Below are 26,612 nucleotides of genomic sequence, written 5' to 3'. Positions count from 1 at the left end.
TATTCTGTCCTCCACCCTGAATCTCAGAGTCTCAGAGCGGCTCACAATCTCCTTTATCTTCCTCCCCCACAACAGACACCCTGTGAGGTTGGTGGGGCTGAGAGAGGTCTGACAGCAGCTGCCCTTTCAAGGACAGCTTTGCGAGAGCTCTAGCGGACCCAATGCCATTCCAGCAGCTGCAAGTGGAGGAGGGGGGAATCAAACCCGGTTCTCCCAGATAAGAGTCCGTGCACTTAGCCACTACACCAAACTGGCTCTTAACCACTACACCAAACTGGAAGGAAGGAAGGAAGGAAGGAAGGAAGGAAGGAAGGAAGGAAGGAAGGAAGGAAGGAAGGAAGGAAGGAAGGAAGGAAGGAAGGAAGGAAGATGGGGAGGGAGAGGTGGAAATAAAGCAACTTTAACTTTAATTGCATTCTCCAAGCTGCCAGCTGGCTTAGCTTGGAAAAATGATTTAAAGAGAGAAATGCCTTCTCCAAGCCAGCCAATGGGATGATGTGGGCTTCAAGACCTGAGAGGAACCAGGGGTACATAAGAATACAAAAGAATCCATGTTGGATCAGGCCAATGGCCCATCCAGTCCAACACTCTGTGTCACATAAGAACATAAGAGAAGCCATGTTGGGTAAGGCCAATGGCCCATCCAGTCCAACACTCTGTGTCACATAAGAACATAAGAGAAGGCATGTTGGACGCTCGGCAGGACGCCAAAGTTCTACCCTAAGAAAAGCCATGTTGGATCAGCCCAATGGCCCATCCAGTCCAGCACTCTGTGTCACACAGTGGCCAAAACCCAGGGTAGAACTTTGGCGTCCTGCCGAGCATCCAACGTCTATGAAAAACTTGGCACCGTTCTTTCGATCGCATCACTCTCTGTGTCCTTTGCAACTTTGGGAATGTTTGGTTTCTGAGCACGCAGCACGCTTTGCCCCCAGCTGGGTGTGAACGTTTTGTTTTTCAAAACTACCCTGTTTTCTTTTTCTCCCTCCAGACAGAGGGTCTTAAGACAGGAACCCAGGGCCAGGGCACAGGACGTTAATCTAAGTGGGGTCTGGAAAGATGCGAGAGGCCATGAATCATGCCGAAAGCCTGCCTGCTAATCCAGACCTTCCCCAGCAAAGAAGTCTGGAGAAGGCTGAGCCAGCTCCTCGCAGCCTGCCCATGTGCTCTGGCCGCAGCAGCTTCATGCCGGCAGCTCCATTTATGGCCGTCCAGGGATTAGTTTCTTTGGGTTTCTGCCCCGTTTCTGGGCATTGCTAAGCATTCGAGGCCAGAGCCTGGGGTTGCCGATCTCCATGTGGGGTGTGAAGGAAAAGCCCAAGGCTCCGTGTATAAACGGCTTACGAAATAACACAACTCATATACTTTCATTGCTGAGGTCAAACTGAATATGAATCAAGTCCAGTTTATTTGCCTATGGCACGAAGCCTTCAGGGGGGCACAGTGCTTGGAGGGGGGCACAGTGAGAGGGCTTCTAGCCCCACTGGTGGACCTACTGATGGCTATTGGGGTTTATTTTTTGGCCACTGTGTGACACAGAGTGTTGGACTGTATGGAGCATTGGCCTGATCCAACATGGTTTTTTTTATGTTCTTATGCGACACAGAGCGTTGGACTGGATGGGCCATTGACCTGATCCAACAGGGCTTCTCTTATGTTCTTATGTGACACAGAGTGTTGGACTGGATGGGCCATTAGCCTGATCCAACATGGCTTCTCTTAAGTTCTTATGTGACACAGAGTGTTGGACTGGATGGGCCATTGGCCTGATCCAACATGGCTTCTCTTAAGTTCTTCTGTGACACAGAGTGTTGGACTGGATGCGCCAGTGGCCTGATCCAACATGGCTTCTCTTGTGTTCTTATGTGACACAGAGTGTTGGACTGGATGGGCCATTGACCTGATCCAACAGGGCTTCTCTTATGTTCTTATGTGACACAGAGTGTTGGACTGGATGGGCCATTGACCTGATCCAACAGGGCTTCTCTTATGTTCTTATGTGACACAGAGTGTTGGACTGGATGGGCCATTAGCCTGATCCAACATGGCTTCTCTTAAGTTCTTATGTGACACAGAGTGTTGGACTGGATGGGCCATTGGCCTGATCCAACATGGCTTCTCTTAAGTTCTTCTGTGACACAGAGTGTTGGACTGGATGCGCCAGTGGCCTGATCCAACATGGCTTCTCTTGTGTTCTTATGTGACACAGAGTGTTGGACTGGAGGGGCCATTGGCCTGATCCAACAAGGCTTCTCTTATGTTCTTCTGTGACACAGAGTGTTGGATTGGAGGGGCCAATGGCCTGATCCAACAAGGCTTCTCATATGTTCTTATGTGACACAGAGTGTTGGACTGGGTGGGCCATTGGCCTGATCCAACATGGCTTCTCTTAAGTTCTTCTGTGACACAGAGTGTTGGACTGGGTGGGCCATTGGCCTGATCCAACAGGGCTTCTCTTAAGTTCTTCTGTGACACAGAGTGTTGGATTGGAGGGGCCAATGGCCTGATCCAACATGGCTTCTCTTATGTTCTTATGTGACACAGAGTGTTGGACTGGATGGGCCACTGGCCTGATCCAACATGGCTTCTCTTAAGTTCTTCTGTGACACAGAGTGTTGGACTGGATGGGCCATTGGCCTGATCCAACATGGCTCCTCTTATGTTCTTATGTGACACAGAGTGTTGGACTGGATGGGCCACTGGCCTGATCGAACATGGCTTCTCTTAAGTTCTTCTGTGACACAGCGTGTTGGACTGGATGGGCCATTGGCCTGATCCAACATGGCTTCTCTTATGTTCTTATGTGACACAGAGTGTTGGACTGGATGGGCCATTGGCCTGATCCAACATGGCTCCTCTTATGTTCTTGTGCAGGGGGTTGGACTAGATGGCCCTGGAGGTCCCCTTCCAACTCTCTGATTCTGTGATTCTATGTCAGATCCAGCCCTCATAACAAACAAGTTTAACACCTGATCTGATGCATGAGAGGCCGACCAATCTGCTGTGGTTCATTCTAACCTCTGCCCTTTCGGTTCTCCTCTTATTTCCTCAGTCGGCTGCTGTCTCCGGGTTACACTGAGACACATTATGCACAGGACGGGCAGCCAGTGACCGTGACCCCAAACCACATGGTAAGTAGGACAGCAGAGGTTGCAGGTGGGGTGTGAGCTCGGCACCCAGAGAGTACAGATGGCTGGAGTTTTAAGTGCTGAGGAGGGGCTGCATGTTTTGCTTTGGCTTCCGAATTTGGCAGGGAGGCTTCAGCGCTCGTCCGTCTGTCTCTCTTTTGAAAAAAAAAAGAACCAGAGTTAAAAGGAGATGCTGTTTTCTCAGTCGTGAGTTTCTTTGCGCAGCTTTGCAGCTTGTTTTAACAGATGTTCAAGGGGAATGCTTGCTCAGTTACCCAAACTGATATGATACAGGAATATTGTATAGAGGATAGTGTCATAGTGGCTGTTGTCTGGAGGATGGTATGGAATTGTCTTCTGTGGCCCCGGAAGGTAGGACCAGAACCAATGGGTTGAAATTAAATCAAAAGAGTTTCCGGCTCAACGTTAGGAAGAACTTCCTGACCGTTAAAGCGGTTCCTCAGTGGAACAGGCTTCCTCCTCGGGAGGTGGTGGGCTCTCCTTCCTTGGAGGTTTTTCAACAGAGGCTAGATGGCCATCTGACAGCAATGAGGATCCTGTGAATTTAGGGGGAGGGGTTTGTGAGTTTCCTGCATTGTGCAAGGGGTTAGACTAGATGAGCCTGGAGGTTCCTTCCAACTCCAGGATTCTATTAGGAAGAACTTCCTGACCGTTAGAGCGGTTCCTCAATGGAACAGGCTTCCTCCTTGGGAGGTGGTGGGCTCTCCTTCCTTGGAGGTTATTAAACAGGGGCTAGGTGGCCATCTGACAGCAATGAGGATCCTGTGAATTTAGGGGGAGGTGTTTGTGAGTTTCCTGCATTGTGCAGTGGGTTGGACTAGATGAGCCTGGAGGTTCCTTCCAACTCTAGGATTCTATTAGGAAGAACTTCCTGACCGTTAGAGCGGTTCCTCAATGGAACAGGCTTCCTCCTTGGGAGGTGGTGGGCTTTCCTTCCTTGGAAGTTTTAAAGCAGAGGCTAGATGGCCCCCTGACAGCAATGAAGATCCTGTGAATTTAGGGGGAGGTGTTTGTGAGTTTCCTCCCTTGTGCAGGGGGTTGGACTAGATGTCCCTAGAGATCCCTTCCAACTCTATGATTCTAGAAAGGGACCTCTTGCATTGAAGGGGTATTAGTTAGGGTTGCCAACTGCCAGATGGGGCCTGGAGATCTCTTGTATTAGGACTGATTTCCAGACTGCAGGGATCAGTCACCCCTGGAGAAAATGGCTGCTTGGGAGGGGGGACTCCAGGGTGTTAGACCCTGCTGAAGCCTCTCTCCTCCCCAGCCTCCGCCCTCCCTTGGATCCATCTCACAAATCTCCAGGGATTTCCCAACTCCGAGTTGGCAACCCTATTACACCCTCTCCCCAAAATAGGAGAACCCGGGGGCATCCAATGAAGCTGATGGGTGATAGGTTCAGGATGGACCAAAGGAAATACTACTTTGCACCGAGAGCGATCCAAATGTGGCATGCGCTACCGGAGGATGTAGTGATGGCCACAGGAATAGACAGCTTTCAAAGGGGATTAGAGAGATTTGGGAGGGACGGTGGCTCAGTGGTAGAGCATCTGCTTGGTAAGCAGAAGGTCCCAGGTACAACCCCCAACATCTCCAGTTGAAAGGACCAGACAGGAGGTGATGGGAAAGACCTCTGCCTGAGACCCTGGAGACTAATGGAGAAGGGCTGTGGCTCAGTGGAAGAGCCTCTGCTTGGCATGCAGAAGGTTCCAGGTTCAATCCCCGGCATCTCCAGTTAAAGGGATCAGGCAGGAGGTGATGGGGAAGACCTCTGCCTGAGACCCTGGAGACTAATGGAGAAGGGCTGTGGCTCAGTGGAAGAGCCTCTGCTTGGTAAGCAGAAGGTCCCAGGTACAACCCCCAACATCTCCAGTTGAAAGGACCAGACAGGAGGTGATGGGGAAGACCTCTGCCTGAGACCCTGGAGACTAATGGAGAAGGGCTCTGGCTCAGTGGCAGAGCATTTGCTTGGTAAGCAGAAGGTCTAAGGTTCAATTCCCATCATCTCCAACTAAAAGGGGTCCAGGCGAATAGGCATGAAAAACCTCAGCTTGGGTTCCTGGAGAGCCGCTGCCAGTCTGAGTAGACAAAACTGACTCTGATGGACCTAGGGTCTGATTCAGCATAAGGCAGCTTCATATGTTCATATTCATAGAGGATTCATGACTACATGGAACCTCTGTGTTCAGAGGCAGCCAACCTCTGAATCCCAGAGGCGGGGGCTACATGCCTTCTTGTTAGATGTCCAGGTGAGACAAAATGAAGCTCCCTCCGTTGCCTCTCCTTACAGGACCACTGTTATTACCACGGCCACGTCCGAGGGCACGAAGGATCCTGGCTGGTGCTGAGCACCTGCTCCGGAATCAGGTAAGAGAGGTGATACAGAGGCTTGGCGTTCACAGAGGTTGACATCTGGTCTGCAGAAGTCTCCTGGCTGGAGCCGGGAGGGAGAGTGTGTGGTTTGTGTTGGCTACTGGACTCAAGTGAAGACTGTTTTAGGAGTTCCTGCCTGGCTCATTGGAGCCATACGAACAGAGCTTGGGAACTCGGGAACAATGGGCTGCAGGATCCAAATCCCTGCTGCTCTGCACCAATCAGAGACCCCCGGCTGGTTTGAATGATCCAATAACGTGGCCACCTCACCTCTTCAATGCATAGAACCCACTATATTATAGTTTGCATGCAAAAGTTCCACCACTGAGAACTCCAGCTAGAAGGACCTGGGAAGGAAGATCTTCACCAAAGACCCGAGAGAGCCACATCCCAGTTGCTATGGGGGAGATAAAAAGGTAAAGGCAGTCCCCTGTGCAAGCACTGGGTTATTTCCTACCTATGAAGGGGCAGTTTCTGGGAGAGCTTTCTCAGCCTCACCCACCTCATGGGTGTCTGTTGTGGGGGAGGAAGGTAAAGGAGATTGTGAGCCGCTCTGAGACTCTGACTCAGAGAGAAGGGTGGGGTATATATCTACGGTCTTCTTCTTCCTCCTCCTCCTCTTCCTCTTCTTCTTCCTCCTCCTCTTCTTCCTCCTCCTCTTATTCCTCTTCTTCCTCCTCTTCTTCTTCTTCCTCTTCCCCCTCCTCTTTATCTTCCTTTTCCTCCTCTTCTTCCTCCACCTATTCCTCCTCCTCTTCTTCCTCCTACTTCTCCTCTTCTTCCTCCTCCTCTTCCTCTTTTTCTTCTTTTTCCTCCTCTTCTTCCTTTTCTTCCTCCTCCTCCTTTTCTTCTTCCTCTTCTTCCTCCTCCTCTTCTTCCTCTTCCTCCTCCTCCTCCTTTTCTTCTTCTTCTTCTTCCTTCTCCTCTTCTTCCTCCTCCTCCACCTGTTCTTCTTCCTCCTCCACCTCTTCCTCCTCCTCCTTCTTCTCTTCTTCTTCCTCCTCCTTGTCGTCTTTCTCTCCTTCCTCCACCTCTTCTTCTACCTCCTCCTCTTCTTCTACCTCCTCCTCCTTCTTCTTCCTCTTCCTCCTCCTCTTCTTCTTCTTTATCATCATCATGATGTTTTCACGGCAGACTTTTGACGGGGTGGTTTGCCATTGCCTTCCCCAGTCTTTTACACTTCCCCCCCAGCAAGCAGGGGACTCCTTTGACCGACCTCGGAAGGATGGAAGGCCGAGTCAACCTTGAGGTGGCTACCTGAAACCCCAGCTTGCACAGGGATCGAACTCAGGTTGTGAGCAGAGCTTGGACTGCAGGACTGCAGCTGACTGCTCTGCCCCACGGGGCTCAATATCCTTAGACAGGGAGGGGCTTTTTGTCTTTTTCTTTTCTGACTCCCGTTGACTGCACGTTGGAGCAGAGGGCGATCTCCTTCGCAGCAGGGATGGAGCTGCTCCGAGGGAAACTCTGCAGCCTGCTGCTCACTCTCGGTCCACCAGCCCACCCCCACCCCTGCTGTAGGACTCAAAATAACCCTGGCAGGCTTCATCTGTGTGAGCCGCATCTTTAGGAACGCCGGCACAGTGAGGTCATCTCTTGGCTATGCACAGACTCAAGGCCTTAACAGACACTCCGACCCTCCTTCGGTCGTCTGCACAGCTGTTTTCTCTCCTTGCAGGGGACTTTTGCCTGAGGCCTCAGAGAATCTTAGAGTTGAAAGGGACCTCCAGGGTCATCTAGTCCAACCCCCTGCACAATGCAGGAAACTCACAGACACCTCCCCCTAAATTCACAGGATCCTCATTGCTGTCAGATGGCCATCTAGCCTCTGTTTAAAAAACTCCAAGGAAGGAGAGCCCACCACCTCCCAAGGAGGAAGCCTGTTCCACTGAGGAACCACTCTAACGGTCAGGAAGTTCTTCCTAATGTTGAGCAGGAAACTCTTTTGATTTAATTTCAACCCACTGGTTCTGGTCCGACCTTCTGGGGCCACAGAAAACAATTCCACACCATTCTCTATAGGACAGCCCTTCAAGTACTTGAAGATGGTGATTGTATCACCTCTCAGCTGCCTCCTCTCCAGGCTAAACATCGCCAGTTCCTTCAACCTTTCCTCATAGGACTTGGTCTCCAGACCCCTCACCATCTTCGTCGCCCTCCTCTGGACCCCTTCCAACTTGTCTAGATCCTTCTTATATTGTGGTGCCCAAAACTGAACACAAGACTCCAGGTGAGGTCTTACCAGAGCAGAGTAAAGCGATACCATCACATCACGTGATCTGGACACTAGACTTCTGTTGATACAGCCCAAAATTGCATTTGCCTTTTTAGCCACTGCATCACACTGTTGACTCACGTTCAGCGTATGATCCACTAAGACCCCAAGATCCTTTTCACACATTCTACTGCTAAGACAAGTCTCCCCCATTCTATAACGCTGCATTGGATTTTTTGACAGAGTGTAGTGGAAACATTAGGGTTTGTAGAATCTTTCGGGCTCAAGTGCCGTGTTCTACTGGAGAAAGTTTTTCTTCTGTGCACAGCAGTCAAGAAGGTCAGAGCGCCTGCTCCGGCTGCCACGCCACTGAGGATGTTCTCCGCAGCTGAGAACGAAACGTCTGGAAGGAAAACTTTCTCCAGTAGGACACGGCACTTGAGCCCGAAAGATTCTACAAACCCTAATGATGTTACCAGCCGTGAAAACCTGAAATCTTTGTAGTGGAAACGTCCCGCAGGGCCACTCTGGTCAGCTCAGCCTCAGCTGATGTTCTAATGAATCCACACTCACAGACAGCCAGTTAACAGAATTGTATTGGGGTTCAGGCAATAGCAAAGTCAAGGTACAATCCAGAGGTCAGTCCACTTACAGTCAGTCCAGCCAGTTCAACAGTACAGGTACGCACAGTCCAAATAAATAGTCAGTTACACAGTCCATCAATATCAGTCCATCCAACAACCCAACAGCATACCACTCCTCTCCATCCGTTCTCTCCACAGTAGGTAGCATTGTGGCTACTGCTGTTATACCCCCACCAGCCAATCACATTCCTTATTGGCTAATGGGTTGCACATGCTACTCACATGTCACCTGTATAGCAAGTGTTACATAATCATGCCAACAGTACCAAGAAGCCTTAAAGCGACGGATACTGTCATTTTTCCTACCTAAATGCAGAACTTTACATTTATCCCTGTTTGAATTCATTTTATTGGCTTTAGCCCAGTTTTCCAGCCTGTCAAGGTCATCCTGTATCCTGTTTCTGTCTTCTTCTGTGTTTGCAACCTCTCCTCAACAGAAACCGAGTCTTAACTTCAACAGGGTGCCAGGCTGAGGCTAAAGCGCTTTCTCCAGGGACTTGGCAGTTACACCGCGGCTGCTAGCCAGGCAAAGTAGCTATATTGCACTGCCGTGCCAGACCAGTGACCCATCTCGTCTCGCATCCTGTTCCCCTCAGCAGCCGATCATATGGCCCCGAAAGCCCATCAGCGTGCACACAGAATTATACTTCCCCCACTCCCAGTATCTTGGTGGGGGCTGGAGGTTCCTCAGAATTGTGTCTAGGGTTGCCAAGTGCAATTCAAGAAATATCTGGGGACTTTGGAGGTGGAGCTGGGAGACTGTGGGGGTGGAGCCAGGAGACTGTGGGAGTGGAGCCAGGAGACTTTGGAGGTGGAACCAGGAGACTGTGGGGTGGAGCCAGGAGACTGTGGGGTGGAGCCAGGAGACTGTGGGGGTGGAGCCAGGAGACTTTGGAGGTGGAACCAGGAGACTGTGGGGGTGGAGCCAGGAGACTGTGGGGGTGGAGCCAGGAGATGTTGGGGGTGGAGCTAGAAACAAGGTTGTGGCAAGCATCATTGAACTCCAAAAGGAGTTACTTGGATCTGTTTAAAGGGACTGCACACCTTTTAAATACTTTCCCTCCATTGGAAGTAATGAAGGAGAGGGGCACCTTCTTTTGGGGCTCATAGAATTGGACCCTGTGGTCCAATCCTTTTGAAACTTGGAGGGTATTTTCGGGAGAGGCACTGGGTGCTGTGCTGCACATGTGATGGCCAGAGCTCCCTTTGGAGTTCAGTCATGCTTGTCACAACCTTGCTCCTGGTTCCACCCCCAATGCCTCCTGGCTCCACCCCAATGCCTCCTGGCTCCACCCCCAATGCCTCCTGGCTCCACCCCAATGCCTCCTGGCTCCACCCCCAATGCCTCCTGGTTCCACCCCAATGCCTCCTGGCTCCACACCCAATGCCTCCTGGCTCCACCCCCAATGCCTCCTGGCTCCACCCCAATGCCTCCTGGCTCCACCCCCAATGCCTCCTGGCTCCACCCCAATGCCTCCTGGCTCCACCCCCAATGCCTCCTGGCTCCACCCCCAATGCTTCCTGGCTCCACCCCCAATTCCTCCTGGCTTCACCCCAATGCCTCCTGGCTCCACCCCCAATGCCTCCTGGCTCTACCCCCAATGCCTCCTGGCTCCACCCCCAATGCCTCCTGGCTCCATCCCCAATGCCTCCTGGCTCCACCCCCAACGTCTCCTGGCTCCACCCCCAATGCCTCCAGGCTCCACCCCCAATGTCTCCTGGCTCCACCCCCAACGTCTCCTGGCTCCAACCCCAAAGTCGCCAGATATTTCTTGAATTGGACTTGGCAACCTTACCAAGGCACTGTTGTCTTCAGGGGAACTGATCTCTGTTGCCCGGAGGTGAGTTCTAATTCCAGGAGATCTTCAGGCCCTTGCTGGAGGTGGGCTTCCAGCAGCAGCCAGCCCGGGATCCGTTACTCCTCTCCTGCAGCAGTTGCATGACAGAGCGGCAGGGCGGGGCAGATTACACACAGATGTGGGACGCCCTCCCGCTTTTCCTCCCAGAAGCAGAGAGGGGGTGATCTCAGACTCGCCACAAAGAAAACGCAGAGCACGCTCAGACATTCCTTTTGCTCTGTGTCACACCAAGGAGGCCTTGCGGTTAGAACGTTAAGGACAACTCAACTGCAATGCCCGCACTGGAACCTTTTCTGCAATTCTATTGTTTTTACACTGTCCTTTCTCTAAGGAACTGAGGGCAGCCAATGTGGTTGAGGGGGGACGGTGACTCAGTGGCAGAGCATCTGCTTGAGAAGCAGAAGGTCCCAGGTTCAATCCCTGGCATCTCCAACTAAAAAGGGTCCAGGCAAGTAGGCGTGGAAAACCTCAGCTTGAGACTCTGTGTTAGGCCAGTGGGTTTCTGGGATCCACTCCATTGTCCGTGGGGCTTTCCCCCAATAGTGATCATACCCTTCTTTCCTTTTTTGCAGCGGCCTGATCGCCCTCAGCCAGAATGACAGCTATTACCTGAAGGCTCCAGAGGAATTGGGATCTGAGCATCATGTCATCTACAGGGCAGAACATTTGCCGACCAGAGGCGGGACCTGTGGGCACGGCGACCTGCTCCCAAGCAACGTAGCTGATGTGGCGAGAGCCTGGAACAGGCCAACCGCACTCCGGCGGGTAAACCTTCCCGGACTGTGCCAAGAACTGACTGGCAACACCAGGCTCTTGGGATCAGCCAAAGCACATGGCAAAACGTTCAGAGCCAGTCCCAGCTTGCCCCAAGGTGGGGCAGACAAATTGTGGCATCCTGTAGGGTTTTTCAAGGCAAGAGATGGACAGAGGAGGTTTAAGAACATAAGCCCTGTTGGATCAGGCCAGTGGCCCATTCAGTCCAACCATCTGTGTCACACAGTAAACAAAACCCAGGTGCCCTCAGGAGGTCCACCAGCAGAGCCAGAACTCTAGAAGCCCTCCCACTCTTGTCCCGCAAGCACCAAGAAGACAGAGCATCTCTGCCCTAGACATAACAACATAAGAGAAGCCATGTTGGATCAGCCCAATCATGGAATCATAGAGTTGAAAGGGACCTCCAGGGTCATCTAGTCCAACCCCCTGCACAATGCAGGAAACTCACAAACCCCTCCCCCTAAATTCACAGGATCTTCATTGCTGTCAGATGGCCATCTAGCCTCTGTTTAAAAACCTCCAAGGAAGGAGATTTCTCCAATGACCCATCCGTCCAACACTCTGTCACACAATGGCCAAAAAACCCAGGTGCCCTCAGGAGGTCCACCAGCAGGGCCAGAACTCCAGAATTCCTCCCACTCTTGCCCCCAAGCACCAAGAAGACAGAGCATCACTGCCCCAGACCTAAGAATATAAGAGAAGCCATGCTGGATCAGGCCAGTGGCCCATCCAGTCCAACACTCCGTGTCACACAGTGGCCAAAACCCAGGTGCCACCAGGAGGTCCACCAGCAGGGCTAGAACTCCAGAAGCCCTCCCACTCTTGCCCCTCAAGCACCAAGAAGACATAGTAAAATGTACTGGGTTCAAAGCATGAGGACACCCAAGAGATAGAGTTCAGCTCTTTATTCAGTGATTCAGCATAGTGAGATAGGATCAGAACTGTCTGGCAGGACCAGTGGCCCTGCTTATATGCACGCAAACCTCCCCGCCCAAAAACCCATTACCATCATCCCATTACACACAACTATAGGTTAATAGCTGGCCTAACGATCCCTGATGGGTCTCCTCCCTGAATCCAGGTGGATCTTGTTTTAGGGTCTCCAGCTAGGCTTCCCAATCCCTAGATCCCAGAGGGGGATCCCCCGGTTTTACAGGCTTCCCCCCTCCCCCAGCCAGCTGGCCGGCGGGGGAAGCCCCGCCCCCACAGTCATCGTGCACCTCCATGAACAATTCCCATAGGGAATGATAGAGAATTGATCTGCGGGTGTCGGGGGCTCTGGGGGGGGCTGTTTTTTGAGGTAGAGGTGCCAAATTTTCAGTATAGCATCTAGTGCCTCTCCCCAAAATACCCCCCCAAGTTTCAAAAGGGTTGGACCAGGGGGTCCAATTCTACGAACCCCAAAAGAAAGTGCCCCTATCTTTCATTATTTTCTATGGAAGGAAGGCATTTGAAAAGGTGTGCTGTCCCTTTCAATGTGATGGCCAGAACTCCCTTGGAGTTCAATTCTGCTTGTCACACCCGTGCTCCTGGCTCCGCCCCCAATGTCTCCTTGCTCCGCCCCCAAAGTTTCCTGGCTCCACCCCCAAAGTCCCCAGATATTTCTTGAATTAGATTTGGCAACCCTATCTCCAGCTCAGCCAAGTCTTTGCTGGCCCTAAGGCCAAACTCCAGTCCTAATACATAACACATAGCATCAGACGGAGGGTTCCCTCTATACTTGTGGCTAATAGCTTTAGTCTTGCCTGTCTCTGCCAATCATGGACTTCCTTCTTGGTTTCCCTTCCAAATACTAACCAGGGCTGATTCGCTGATGAGTTCAGGCTAGACGGGGCCACAAGCCCGGATGCTGTGCCTACCTTGACTCTCTCTTGGCACGAGTTCAGGCCACGACGGCAGCTACCAATGCTGTCTCTGAACCAGGCTCGTATTTAGTGACCCAAACGTAACCGTGGGAATGTCGCTTCGTGCTTAACGATGGCACAAGAGAGTTGCCAAACGCCAGGTGACGCCTGGAGTTCTCCCAGAATTCTAGCCGATCTCCAGATGACCGAAATCAGTTCCCCTGGAGGAAGTGGCTGCTTTTTGGGGGGAGGGGCTTCTCGCTGAGAACCCTCCCCCAGTCCCTGCCCTTCCCAGCCTCTGCCCCCAAATCTCCAGGAATTTCCTGACCCAGATTTGGCAACGCTCATGTCCTTTCTGGTGACGTTTTTCTCATTTCTGTTGCAGAAACGGAGGGATGTTTGGAGGACAATGAAGTACATGGAGCTCTTCATTGTGGCTGACTTCACTCTGGTGAGCGTCTTGCTCCTTTTGAAGACTCAGGGAAGTCTTGTGGGGACCCCAGAGCCCCGATGTGCTCCACCTCTTATCTACCAAAGGGTCCTCCCCTGTTAGGGTTGTCTAGGGATGCCAATCCCCAGGTGGGGGCAGGGGATCCCCCGGTTTGGAGGCCCTCCCCCTGCTTCAGGGTCATCAGAAAGCAGGGGGGGAGGGGAGGGAAATGTCTGCTGGGAACTCTGTTATTTCCTATGGAGAGTTGATCTGCGGGTATCTGCCTGGGGCTCTGAGGGGGATGTTTTTTGGGGTAGAGGCACCAAATTTTCAGTATAGCATCTAGTGCCTCTCCCTGAAATACCCCCCAAGTTTCAAAAAGATTGGACCAGGGGGTCCAATTCTATGAGCCCCAAAAGAAGGTGCCCCTATCGTTCATTATTTCCTCTGGAAGGAAGGAATTGAAAAGGTGTGCTGTCCCTTTAAATGTGATGGCCCCACCATGCAGTTCTACCCCACCATGCAGTTTGAACAAGCTCAAGAGGCTTAAAGTCCTGCTCCTAGTTTGGAGTATTTGAAATATGTGTTCTGTGATTCCAAGCCCAAAGCAAGTGCTTCTGGATGAGTGTTTCTGCATACTGCATCATGGTATTTGTAGTCCTTCAGAGAGCACTGCATCATGGTATTTGTAGTTCTTCAGAAAGCACTGCATCATGGTATTTGTAGTTCTTCAGAGAGCACTGCATCATGGTATTTGTAGTTCTTCAGAGAGCACTGCATCATGGTATTTGTAGTTCTTCAGAGAGCACTGCGTCATGGTATTTGTAGTTCTTCAGAGAGCACTGCATCATTATATTTGTAGTTCTGCAAAGAGCACACAGCAGTCTATGGGGTCTTGTTTAAGAAATACCATTAATTATAGCTCTTTTCCCATCTCCTTTTCTTCCCTTCTTTCTTTCTCTCCCTCGTTCCCAGTTTCTGTCTCAGAAGCAAAATTTGGGGCGCACAAAGCAACGGATTCTGGAGATCGCTAATTATGTGGACAAGGTAAGAAGCAGGTAGCTGGAGATCAGCAGGGGACTGGTGATTGTTGCATGGCTGTTTGGAACTCCATGAGCATCGGTTCTTCTCAAGCTGCCTTATGCTGAGCAGGTAGAATGAGGTGGGAATGGAGCGCAGACTTCGTCTCTTCAGACTGTGGCAGATTGCAGCTTTGAATGGTCCTTCTCATGAAAACCTTCCCCCAGCTAGAAAAGGAGTGCTTCAGGGACAACAGTTCTACTTTGTTCTCATTGCTTGGGGTTGTGGGCTTTTATTTGCATGAATGGCACTATTCCAAAATGATGTATAAATCTGCAGATCTGAATCTCTTTGGCCAATAAAAGACATGCAGCCAGAGTCCAGGTAGGCTTCCCAACTCCCCCGCCCTGGTGGGGGACCGCCGGTTTCGCGGCCTCCTCTCCCGCTCTTCAAAAATCTGGAAGCGGGGGGAGGGACAGCGCTTCCCCCTCACAGCGCCCGCCGTGGCAACACCAGCGCCGCCGGCCCGGGCACAGGCAGCAGCCGCCGCCATTGCTGCCGCTGCGGCCCGAGCTACAGGCTGCCTGTCTCCTCTCCCTCCATCCCACCAGGCCGCCGCCGCCGCCATTGCTGCCGCCACTGTGGCCTGAGATGAGCTACAGGCTGCCTGTCTCTCCCTCCGTCCCACCAGGCCGCCGCCGCTGCGGCCCGAGCTGAGCTACAGGCTGCCTGTCTCTCCCTCCATCCCACCAGGCCGCCGCCGCCATTGCCGCCGCCGCTGCGGCCCGAGCTGAGCTACAGGCTGCCTGTCTCTCCCTCTGTCCCACCAGGCTGCCGCCATTGCCGCCGCCGCTGCGGCCCGAGCTGAGCTACAGGCTGCCTGTCTCTCCCTTCGTCCCACCAGGCCGCCGCTGCCGCCATTGCCGCCGCCGCTGCGGCCCGAGCTGAGCTACAGGCTGCCTGTCTCCTCTCCCTCCGTCCCTCCAGTATGAACTACTCCCTCCCCAGCATGCTGCACGATTTTTTGCTTCCCGTCCCTTTGCAGTCATCTGTTTTGACCACCAGAAAGTTGGTTTCTTTGATTTCTTGACAAAGAAGCTCCCATCGTAACAAGCCGTCGTCTTGTTTTTCATTAGAATGAGCTTTGTACAAAACAACGCAGGTAAGAGAAACGCATGATGTTGGCTGAAGGAGCTGGAATGTTGTATCGGGGATTTACACCGGTGGCAAACTTGCTGCGATGGACTTTAACCCAAGAGGGGAAGGAACTCTGTTAATTTCAGGCAGCTCTTAACGGTTCCGAATTGGACTGTGCTTTTAATTTGGCGTGGACTTAGTTGACAGGGTTTTTAGACAGCTCTTTATAACAGAGATGATACTCCCCGCCCATTACTGTCAGTGCCTTTGATTTTAATCTGAGACGTTAGCTATAATTTATGAGGTGAGTTGAGCCTCTTGGCCAGGTTTTTAAGAAAAGTTACCGATTAAGCTGGAAAGTTGGGGAGGGAACAGTTTCAGAATCCATAAAACTAGACCTATTTTTTTTAACTCAATTTTTTTTTATTTTTCAATATTACTTCAAATTTCAAACACACACATTTTAGATACAAGCAGTAATACAAAATATAACATTAAAGAGGAGAAAAAAAGGGGGGGGAAGGGGAAAGAACCCACCTACGGCCTGTTATTACTCCAATACCCACAGCCGGGCACAAAGGTCTCGCCCTAAAGAAATTATACATCCTAAAATAGGATGAAGTTTAAATATTTTCTTGGCATTTCATTTTTCTTCGATGAATTAGCATTTACATAATCAAAGAAAATAAACCATTTTTCCGTAAAGTTTTCGGCTGCACTAGGGTTGTCTGTAAAGATAAGTTGTGAGGTAATTTTATCTTGAATGATTATATCCCACACTTTCTGGAACCATAGGGTCAGCGAAGGAGTTCTAGCAGCTTTCCAGTATTTTGCTAGCAGAGTTTTCCCTGCCAGTATCAAGAGAGCAATTAGATCTTTCTTTAACCTATTTAACTGGTGTCACAATATAAGAGCTGGAAGGGACCTTAAGGCTCATATAGTCCAACCCCCTGCACAAAACTAGACATTCACAACAACCTCCCCGCAACTCACCCAGTGACCCCTGCTGTATTCCCAGAAGGCAGAAAAACTCCAGGATTCCTGGGCCAATCTCACCTGGAGGGAAATTCCTTCCTCACTTGAAAGTGGTGACCAGCATTACCCTGGGCATGTAAGAAAGGGTGACGAGGGCCAAGCACTGGCTTGTCCCTAGGGTTGCCAATCCCCAGGTGGGGGCAGGGGATCCCCCAGTTTGGAGACCCTCCCCCCACTTCAGGGTCGTCAGAAAGCGGGAAGGAATTGAAAAGGTGTGCTGTCTCTTTAAATGTGATGGCCAGAACTCCCTTTGGAGTTCAATTATGCTTGTCACAGCCTTGATCTTGGCTCCACCCCAAAGTCTCCTGGCTCCACCCCCAAAGTCCCCAGATATTTCTTGAATTGGACTTGGCATCCCTAAGTCCAGGTGAGAGGACAAAGGGGGAAAAGAAGTTTATTGCAATGAATGGAGAGCAGGGCAAAGCCAAAGCCTGCAATACCAAGCTTCTCTACCTCCTTTCGAGATGGTCACACACTCCTCTATACCCTTGATGATGTGTTGGCATATACATAGGGCCGACTCGCCCACTAGGAAACTAGGCATTTGCCTAGGGCGCTGGGAGGGGGGTGTCACATTGCATCCCTCCCCTCCTGGTACCCCAGACAAACATCTTTCCAACTCCTTCCTTCCATAGGAAATCATGAAGGATTGGGGCACCTTCTTTTGGGGCTCATAGAATTGGACCCCCGGTCCAATCTTTTTGAAACTTGGGGAGTATTTTGGGGAGAGGCACTAGGTGCTATAATGAAAATTTGGTGCCCCCCAGAGCCCCAGATACCTGCAGATCAATTATCCATTATTTTCTATGGGAATAAATCTCCATAGGGAATAACGGAGTTCCCAGCAGACATCTCCCTCCCCTCCCACCGCTTTCTGACAACCCTGAAGCGGGGGGAGGGCCTCCAAACCAGGGGATCCCCTGCCCCCACCTGGGGATTGGCAACCCTAGGAGGCAGTGGGAGGGGGCATGGCGTAGGTGGGCGGGCAGAGGGGAGGGCCAGCGCGGCTCAGCCAGCTACCCACTACTGAGACATCTTGCCAGGTTATTAGTCAGGATTTATGTTGCCGGAAAAAATTCTACTTTGCATGAACTCTGCCCAGATAAATCCAGTTGGGGCTCTAAGAACCCCCAACTTCTATTGTTACTTAGAAGCACAGTAGAAATGCGCTAAAGCGTAGTGCATGTTCTGTCTCTGTTATAGATAAGGCTGGAATGCTGGTGACTCTTCTGTCTTTTCTTCTCAGTCAGACGTAGCTGTGCGTTAACCGTTAAGGGTGCTATTTAAGGATGCTTGCGGCCTTCCGAGCTAAAGCTGTGCCCCACAAAAAATGTAATCTCCCCCTGCCGGCTGTCTGAAGTGGATGTAGTTCATTCTAGTACATAATTCCCTCTCCGTTGCGAACGAACCAAGTCTCAAGTCTTTGTCTTCTACTACTGTGCATTCTTTTTCTGGGTGAACAAACCCCTCCTTACACTACTTTGACCCACCCCAAGTATCCCATGAAACTATGCCAGGTTTCATGTGCCCTCAGAGAGATCAAGGTACCTGGAACACTAGAGTTCGGTGGGGGCAGCGTCCTGGGATAAATATTAAAAAAGAAAAATAAGTCTTTCTTTCTTTCTTTCTTTCTTTCTTTCTTTCTTTCTTTCTTTCTTTCTTTCTTTCTTTCTTTCTTTCTTTCTTTCTTTCTTTCTTTCTTTCTTTCGTAGTTCTGCCTACCACACTGAGCCTGCTCTGGCGGGGGAGGGCGGGGTATAAATAAAATTTTACATTACATTACATAACACTGTATGAGAATTCAAAAGGGGCTCACAGGCTCAAAATGGTTGGAGACCCTTGGTGTACACACACACACACACACACACACACATTGTACTGATGAACTGGGGTTTGACTTGAAGAGATGTGCCCATTAAGTTGGCATTCTAGGATCTGCCCTGAAGTACAAACCTCTCAAGGATGCCCTTCCTTCCTTCCTTCCTTCCTTCCTTCCTTCCTTCCTTCCTTCCTTCCTTCCTTCCTTCCTTCCTTCCTTCCTTCCTTCCTTCCTTCCTTCCTTCCTTCCTTCCTTCCTTCCTTCCTTCCTCCCTCCCTCCCTGCCTTCCCTGCCTTCCCTGCCTTCCTGCCTGTCTTTGTCTCTCTTTCTGTCTTTCTGTCTTGCTTGCTTGTTTTAACAGTTTATTAGAGGAAAAGTCAGGATACAACCAAGGTCAGCAGATTCTAGAGTCAACAAGTCAACAAACAACCACCCAAGATCTTAGAGAAGAGAGTAAATATAGATGTGTCAATATATAAAAAGTATAGCTATTTATATATAAATATTATAAATAAATTATATTGAAATATAAGCAAATATAAATAAGTGACGAAGTATCTTCAGCGATTAAACATAACTTTAAAAAAATACATATGTGTGCATCCAGGAATGGGAAACCATCATAAAAAAAACAGTTCAATAGAAAGGAGGGAAAATATACTAACTAATAAAAGGAGATTTACTTTCAGGAAGCTCTGACCATAGAGTTTCTGGTATTCCTAGAGCCACCTGGAGGTGTCAAGGGTAGCTCTAGCAATTACCAGAAACTCTGTGGTAACCTTACCATACTAGAGCAGGGGTGGCCAACGGTAGCTCTCCAGATGTTTTTTGCCTACAACTCCCATCAGCCCCAGCCAGCATAGCTGATGGCTGGGGCTGATGGGAGTTGTAGGCAAAAACATCTGGAGAGCTACCGCTGGCCACCCCTGTACTAGAGGGTTTCTCTCTTGCTTCCCCTTGACCTCCCCCGCTGAACTCCCGTGTTAGAGGCCCTGGAAGCAAACCCTGGACACAAGCCCCTGGGAAACCTGTGTACCTCCATTCAGAATCAGACCTCTCATGAACGCTGCTTTACAGCTGTGAAAACATCGCGCAGCGCTTTGGAGTGACGTCTCTGTGGCGTTTTTAAAAAGTCTCCTCCTTTCTTCTCTTCCCTGCTCCAGTTTTACAGGTCCTTGAATATCAAAGTGGCCCTGATTGGTCTGGAGGTGTGGACGGAGCGGGATCAGTGCCGAGTGACCAGCGATGCGAACACCAGCCTTTGGTCCTTCCTGCAGTGGAAGAAGTCGCTGAAGTCGCGGAAGAAGCATGACAACGCTCAGTTGCTGACGTGAGTCTTCCAGCCAGACTGCGCCATCGCTTTGCGTCACGCCCTAAGTAGCTCCACCCTTTGGCCGTGAATCCCCTTTTTCTTCTGCCTCTCGTTTTTTTGCTTTAGAAGTACAGAGGAGTACGCATGGGATCATAGAGTTGGAAGGGACCTCCAGGGCCATCTAGTCCAACCCCCTGCACAATACAGGAAACTCACAAACCCCTCCCCCTAAATTCACAGGATCTTCATTGCTGTCAGAGGGCCATCTAGCCTCTGTTTCAAAACCTCCAAGGAAAGAGAGCCCACCATCTCCCGAGGAGGAAGCCTGTTTTACTGAGGAACCGCTCTAATCAACAGGAAGTTCTTCCTAATAGAATCCTAGAGTTGGAAGGGACCTCCAGCGTCATCTAGTCCTACCCCCTGCACAATGCAGGAAACTCACAAACCCCTCCCCCTAAATTCACAGGATCTTTATTGCTGTCAGATGGCCATCTAGCCTCTGTTGAAAAACATCCAAGGAAGCAGAGCACACCATATCCCGAGGAAGCCTGTTCCACTGAGGAACCGCTCTAACGGTCAGGAAGTTCTTCCTCATTTTGAGCCGGAAACTCTTTTGATTTAATTTCAACCCATTGCTTCTGGTCCTACCTTCTGGGGCCACAGAAAACAATTCCACACCATCCTCTCTAGGACAGCCCTTCAAGTCCTTGAAGATGGGGATCCTATCACCTCTCAGCCGCCTCCTCTCCAGGCTAAGCATGCCCAGCTCCTTCAACCTTTCCTCATAGGACTTGGTCTCCAGACTCCTCACCACATGCAAGGGCCATAGTTCAGTGGTAGAGCACCTGCTTGATATGCAGAAGGTCCCAGGTTTAATCTCCAGAATCTCCAGTTGAAAGGATCCGGCAGGAGGGGATGAGAAAAACCTCCCCCTGACACCCCGGAAAGCTGCTCCCAGTCTGGGTTGACAAAGGTGTCGAACTCAATTGTTGTGAGGGCTGAATCAGACATTAATGAGACTTTGTTGGGCCGAGCCATGTCGGGTTGGGACAGGCCCTGCGTATGCCTATTTATGATTAGGTTAGCAGAGATGTAAACTTTATAAAGGAGACAGACAAACACAAAGATTTTTTTTTAAACCTTAAAACATCCTTAAAACATTCAAGGTGCTTTGTTTGTATTTCTTCCATACGATCCAGGGAACTGGGCAAAGGAAGCTCTGGCTCTTTTCTTCCTTCCCCCAGGGGACCAGGAGAGGGAGGAGCCTCAGCCAATAGAAGGAAGAGTGGCTGGGCTCAGTAGCTCTGCTGTGCGATTGAGAGTGCCTGGCAAAGCAAGCTCTCCCTCCCCCCGTCTCTTCCCAAGGGAGGAGTCTCAGCCAGTGGAGAAAATGGAGGTTTTGCTCTGTAGCTCTTGTGCGATTGAGCAAGCCTGGCAAAGCAAGCTCTCCCTCCCCCCGTCTCTTCCCAAGGGAGGAGTCTCAGCCAATGGAGAAAATGGAGGTTTTGCTCTCTAGCTCTTGTGCGATTGAGCAAGCCTGGCAAAGCAAGCTCTCCCTCCCCCCATCTCTTCCCAAGGGAGGAGTCTCAACCAATGGAGAAAATGGAGGTTTTGCTCTGTAGCTCTTGTGCGATTGAGCAAGCCTGGCAAAGCAAGCTGTGATGCAGAAGGAAGCAAAAGAGAGGGAGAAGGAAGCAGACGACAGGCAGTTGCTTGGGGGCCTGATAGGAGCCCTCCGGGGGCCTGATTCGGCCTCCCAGCTTCATGTTCGACACCCCTGGAGTAGACAGTACTGACTTTGGTGAATTAAGGGTCTGATTTAATAGAAGTCCATCACTTGGGACTAGTGCTCATGGAACTGTACTAAAGGTCAAAGATACAGCTGGTGGGCTGCAGGGGAGTTCACATTCAGGAGGGCAACGGGGTGAGGGTTTGTGGCTCAGTGGTAGAGCATGCGGTCTGCTCACAGAAGGTGCCAGGTTCAGTCTCCGGAATATCCAGCTTAAAAAGATCAAGTAATTGGTGATGTGAAAAGGCCTTCACCTGAGACTAATCCTCTGAATCCCAGAGCCAGGAGGCAACATCAGGGGAAGACTTCAGTTTCTGCCCTGTTGCTGGACCTCCAGAGGAACTGGTGGGCCACTGCGTGAGACAGGATGCTTGGCTAAATGGACCCTCCCTGGTGTGATCCAGTAGGGCTTTTCTGAGGTTCTTCTCAGGGGAAGGCCTCAGCCTCTCTGCCCTGTTGTTGGCCCTCCAGAGGAACTGGTTGGCCACTGTGTGAGACAGGAGGCTGGACTAGATGGACCCTCCCTGGTCTGATCCAGCAGGACTCTTCTGATGTTCTTCTCAGGGGAAGGCCTCGGTCTCTCTGCCCTGTTCTTGGCCCTCCAGAGGAACTGGGTGGCCACTGTGTGAGACAGGAGGCTGGACTAGATGGACCCTCCCTGGTCTGATCCAGCAGGACTCTGCTGATGTTCTTATCAGGGGAAGGCCTTGGCCTCTTTGCCCTGTTGCTGGACCTCCGGAGGAATTGTTTGACCACTGTGTGAGAAAGGATGCTGCACTAGATGGACCCTCCCTGGTGTGATCCAGTAGGGCTCTTCTGATGTTCTTCTCAGGGGAAGGCCTCGGCCTCTCTGCCCTGTTGTTGGTGCTCCAGAGGAACTGGTTGGCCACTGTGTGAGACAGGATGCTGGACTAGATGGACCCTCTCTGGTCTGATCCAGCAGGGCTCTTCTGATGTCCTTATGAAGGCCTCGGCCTCTCTTCCCTGTTGTTGGCCCTCCAGAGGAACTGGTTGGCCTCTGTGTGAGACAGAAGGCTGGACTAGATGGACCCCCCCTGGTCTGATCCAGCAGGGCTCTTCTGATGTTCTTCTCAGGGGAAGGCCTCGGCCTCTCTGCCCTGTTGTTGGTGCTCCAGAGGAACTGGTTGGCCACTGTGTGAGACAGGATGCTGGACTAGATGGACCCTCTCTGGTCTGATCCAGCAGGGCTCTTCTGATGTCCTTATGAAGGCCTCGGCCTCTCTGCCCTGTTGTTGACCCTCCTGAGGAACTGGCTGGCCACTGTGTGTGACAGGAGGCTGAACTAAATGGACCCCCACTGGTCTGATCCAGCAGGGCTCTTCTGATGTTCTTCTCAGGGGAAGGCCTTGGCCTCTCTGCCCTGTTGTTGGCCCTCCAGAGGAACTGGTTGGCCCCTGTGTGAGACAGGATGCTGGACTTGATGGACCCTCACTGGTCTGATCCAGCAGGGCTCTTCTGATGTTCTTCTCAGGGGAAGGCCTTGGCCTCTCTGCCCTGTTGTTGGCCCTCCAGAGGAACTGGTTGGCCCCTGTGTGAGACAGGAGGCTGGACATGATGGACCCTCACTGGTCTGATCCAGCAGGGCTCTTCTGATGTCCTTATGGATTCCTGGAGAGTCGTTGCCAGGCTGGGTAGAGGATACTGAGTTAGATTAATTGTTGGCCTGACTCAGTAGCTCCATTCACACATCACAGTGTGTAAATGCGTCTTTCGTGCTTGTATGGGTTAGATCAGTTTGTAAGAATGAGCTAACCCGAATTCGCTTTACAAATGAAACTGGGGACCAGCACCTGTGTAAAGATGGGGTTTCTATCAAACCTTGTGTTGAAAGTAACATCAGGATTATGCGGTACATGTGTATTTTTTTTTTAAAAAAATCTGTATTTATTTCAAAACAAATAGGGGGAAAAATCCAAAATTTATGGAGAAACTAATTTACATACCAGCGGCTGCAGCAATTCTGAAATATTGCTATTTAATAGAAGTTTACAAGTCACATCTAGAGTTCAGCTGAGCAAATGACAAAAACTCGTCATCACAGTCTAATCCAAATGTGGCCAAACTGTGGCTCAGGAGCCACATGTGGCTCTTTCGCACGTATTGTGTGCTTCTCAAGGCCCCCCCACCAGCAAAGAAGCATTTGTCTCTTTAAATCACTTCTCCAAGCCAGACAGTGGCTTAGATAATGCATTTAAAGTTCAAGTTGCTTTCTTTCGCCCTCTACCTCTCCCATCTGTTTGCAGCTCTGAAACATCGGACATTCAGGTCTTGTGGCTCTCAAACGTCTGATGTTCAAGTCTTGTGGCTCTCAAACATCTGATGCTTATTCTATGTGGCTCTTACGTAAAGTCTGGCCACCCCTTAGTCCAATTAAAGGTAAAGGTAATCCCCTATGCAAGCACCAGTCGTTTCCGACTCTGGGGGGACATTGCTTTCACAACGTTTTCGTGGCAGACTTTTTACGGGGTGGTTTGCCATTACCTTCCCCAGTCATCTACGCTTTCCCCCCAGCAAGCTGGGGACTCATTTTACCGACCTCGGAAGGATGGAAGGCTGAGTCAACCTTGAGCTGGCGACCTGAACCCAGCTTCCGCCGGGATCGAACGCAGGTCGTGAGCAGAGAGTTTGGACTGCGGCACTGCAGCTGACCGCTCTGCGCCACGGGGCTCTTTTCTAGTCCAATTAGTCCAGTGTAAAATCCCTCTGCTAAGCGCGTGTGTCAAGAAAAAAACAAGCATACAGACTACACGGATTGGAAATCTGTCCACTGCAACGTGAACCAGCCTAGTATAGGGCAGCGTCATGTGTTAAGAACAGAAGAACACAAGGAGCAGGCTGCCGGATTGGACCAGTGGTCTATTTCGTTCAGCATCCCATCCCCAAAAGGGCCAATGTTCCTTCAGAGGGCCAAACAAAGAGGGAACAAAGGCCAAGGCCTTCCCCTGAGGTTGCTTCCTTACAGTGGGATTCAGAGGGTGACTGCTTCTGAACTTGGAGGTTCTCTTTGGTCACCATGGCCAGTAGCCACTGACAGGCCTCTCCACATGTGGCGGTTTCACACAGATTATGAGGCTCTTGAGACCCTCTACCACCAAAGAGGCATTTGCCTCTTTAAATTTAGAGAGCCAGTTTGGTGTAGTGGTGAAGTGCGCAGACTCTTATCTGGGAGAACCGGGTATGATTCTCCACTCCTCCACTTGCACCTGCTGGAATGGCCTAGGGTCAGCCATAGCTCTTGCACAGCTGTCCTTGAAAGGGTAGCTCCTGTGAGAGCTCTCTCAGCCCCACCCACCTCACAGGGTGTCTGTTGTGAGGACGGGAAGGGAAAGGAGATTTGTAAGCCACTCTGAAATTCCTCTGAGAGTTTGCAAAGGGTGGCCAAGCTGCAGTACTGCAGTCCAATGTCTGGTGTAGTGGTTAAGTGTGCGGACTCTTATCTGGGAGAACCAGGTTTGATTCCCCACTCCTCCACTTGCACCTTCTGGGATGGCCTTGGGTCAGCCAGAGCTCTCTTATCTGGGAGAACTGGGTTGGATTCCCCACTCCTCCACTTGCAGCTGCTGGAATGGCCTTGGGTCAGCTAGCTCTCACAGAGCTGTCCTTGAAAGGGCAGTTTCTGTCAGAGCTCTCTCAGCCCCACCTGCCTCACAGGGGGGGGTCTATTGTGTGTGGGGGGGGAAGGTAAAGGAGATTTTGACCGCTCTGAGATTCAGAGTATAGGGTGGGATATACATCCAATATCTTCTTCTTCCTCCTCCTCCAGAAATCTGTCTAATCCCCTTTTAAAGCTGCTTATGCCCGTGGCCATTGCTGCATCCTCTGGGAGCAAATTCCATACTGTAATCACTCGCAGTGTAAAGAGGTAGTATTTGACGTCCAGTGGCAGCGAGTTCCCCGGTTTCCTTGGTTCTGATAAGAATGCTGTCTTCTCTCTATGCTGCTCGCTGCCCTAATGCCTTTTCCCTCCCTCTTGGATCTCTTCTGCCTGACCCCACAGTGGCGTGACCTTCAAGGGAACCACGATAGGCATGGCCCCGTTGGAGGGAATGTGCACCGCAGAGAACTCTGGTGGCGTGAGCATGGTATTTATTTATTTATTTATTTATTTATTTATTTATTTATTTATTTATTTATTTATTTATTTATTTATATTAAGATTTATACCCCGCCCTTCTTACCCAAGTGTCTCAGGGCGGCTTACAACATAATAATTAAAACAACTTCAGTTTAAAACATTTAAAAATACAGTTAAACCATAAATTAGTAAAAAACAAGATAGAATAAAGCCGGCGGCCTATAGATACATTTTTTCCATCCAAGATGTTTTACATTGTCAGCTAATGTCATAGGCCTGCCGGAAGAGGACTGTCTTGCAGGCCCTGCGGAATTGCCCTAGATCCCGCAGGGCCCGCACCTCTTCCGGCAGCTGGTTCCACCAATAAGGTGCCGTTATTGAATAGGCCCGATCCCTGGTGGATTTTAGACGGGCCTCCTTTGGCCCGGGGACTACCAACAGGCTTTGTGAACCTGAGCGCAGTACTCTCTGGGGAACGTGTGGGGAGAAGCAGAAGTCGTTTTGTAGAAAAATAGGTGGCGGAGCTCATTAGCATAACTCATTAGCATATGTCACCCCCTCCCCCCAGCCAAAAGCAACCCGATGCAAGAAAGGAGAGCCCCGGGGGAGCGAGGCCTGCTTGGGTTAGCTAGAGATCCAGCCAGCCCAAGCAGGCCTCACCAACCTGGGGCTCTGCTGGGCTGCTCCCCGCAGTCAAAAGGCCAGCAAGCCACCCACTGCCCAAAATCACATAAGAAGTGCAGAAAGGGCTTGGGCTTCTGCAGGGGTTAATGAGGGCTGCTGGGGGTGTGGCAAAGCCCCTGGTGGCTGGCTGGCTGCCCGCTGCCTAATCCAGGGCTTGTTATGCAGCTGCACCTGCTATTCAATGGACAAGGGAAGTGGGGTGGAGGAGGGGGAACCCTCAGAAAGGTTCAGGAGCTGTGCTGCTGTGAGCTCCTGCTGAATCGGAGCCCTGGTAAGGAGAAAGCTTCCCCCTTGGATCCTGCACTTGCTGATGGGAGCATTTGGCAGCTCAAGCAAGCAACACAATCCCTGTTCTGACCTTGTTGCTAGCAGTGAATAAAGCTCGCTTGGTTGGGCTGAGCTGGAATCTGCCGAGAAACCTTTTGTGCCCCA

At 50.9% G+C, this 26,612-nt stretch overlaps 1 protein-coding gene across 1 annotated transcript in view; it reads left to right on the top strand.

Annotated features, from left to right (window-relative positions):
* ADAM33 (ADAM metallopeptidase domain 33) overlaps positions 1 to 26,612 on the top strand; it is a 141,674-nt gene that overhangs the window by 69,550 nt on the left and 45,512 nt on the right. The window contains exons 4-10 of the mRNA XM_060247421.1: positions 3,053 to 3,131; positions 5,440 to 5,516; positions 10,813 to 11,005; positions 13,244 to 13,309; positions 14,264 to 14,335; positions 19,463 to 19,629; positions 25,419 to 25,503. Coding sequence (XP_060103404.1) covers positions 3,053 to 3,131; positions 5,440 to 5,516; positions 10,813 to 11,005; positions 13,244 to 13,309; positions 14,264 to 14,335; positions 19,463 to 19,629; positions 25,419 to 25,503 — 739 coding nt within the window. The remainder of the gene's footprint in view (positions 1 to 3,052; positions 3,132 to 5,439; positions 5,517 to 10,812; positions 11,006 to 13,243; positions 13,310 to 14,263; positions 14,336 to 19,462; positions 19,630 to 25,418; positions 25,504 to 26,612) is intronic.

Source organism: Heteronotia binoei, chromosome 9, assembly GCF_032191835.1.
Source record: "Heteronotia binoei isolate CCM8104 ecotype False Entrance Well chromosome 9, APGP_CSIRO_Hbin_v1, whole genome shotgun sequence".
Classification (NCBI taxonomy): Eukaryota; Metazoa; Chordata; class Lepidosauria; order Squamata; family Gekkonidae; genus Heteronotia; species Heteronotia binoei.
Note: the sequence above shows the minus strand (reverse complement) of the source record. Positions and strands in the feature narration are given on the sequence as shown.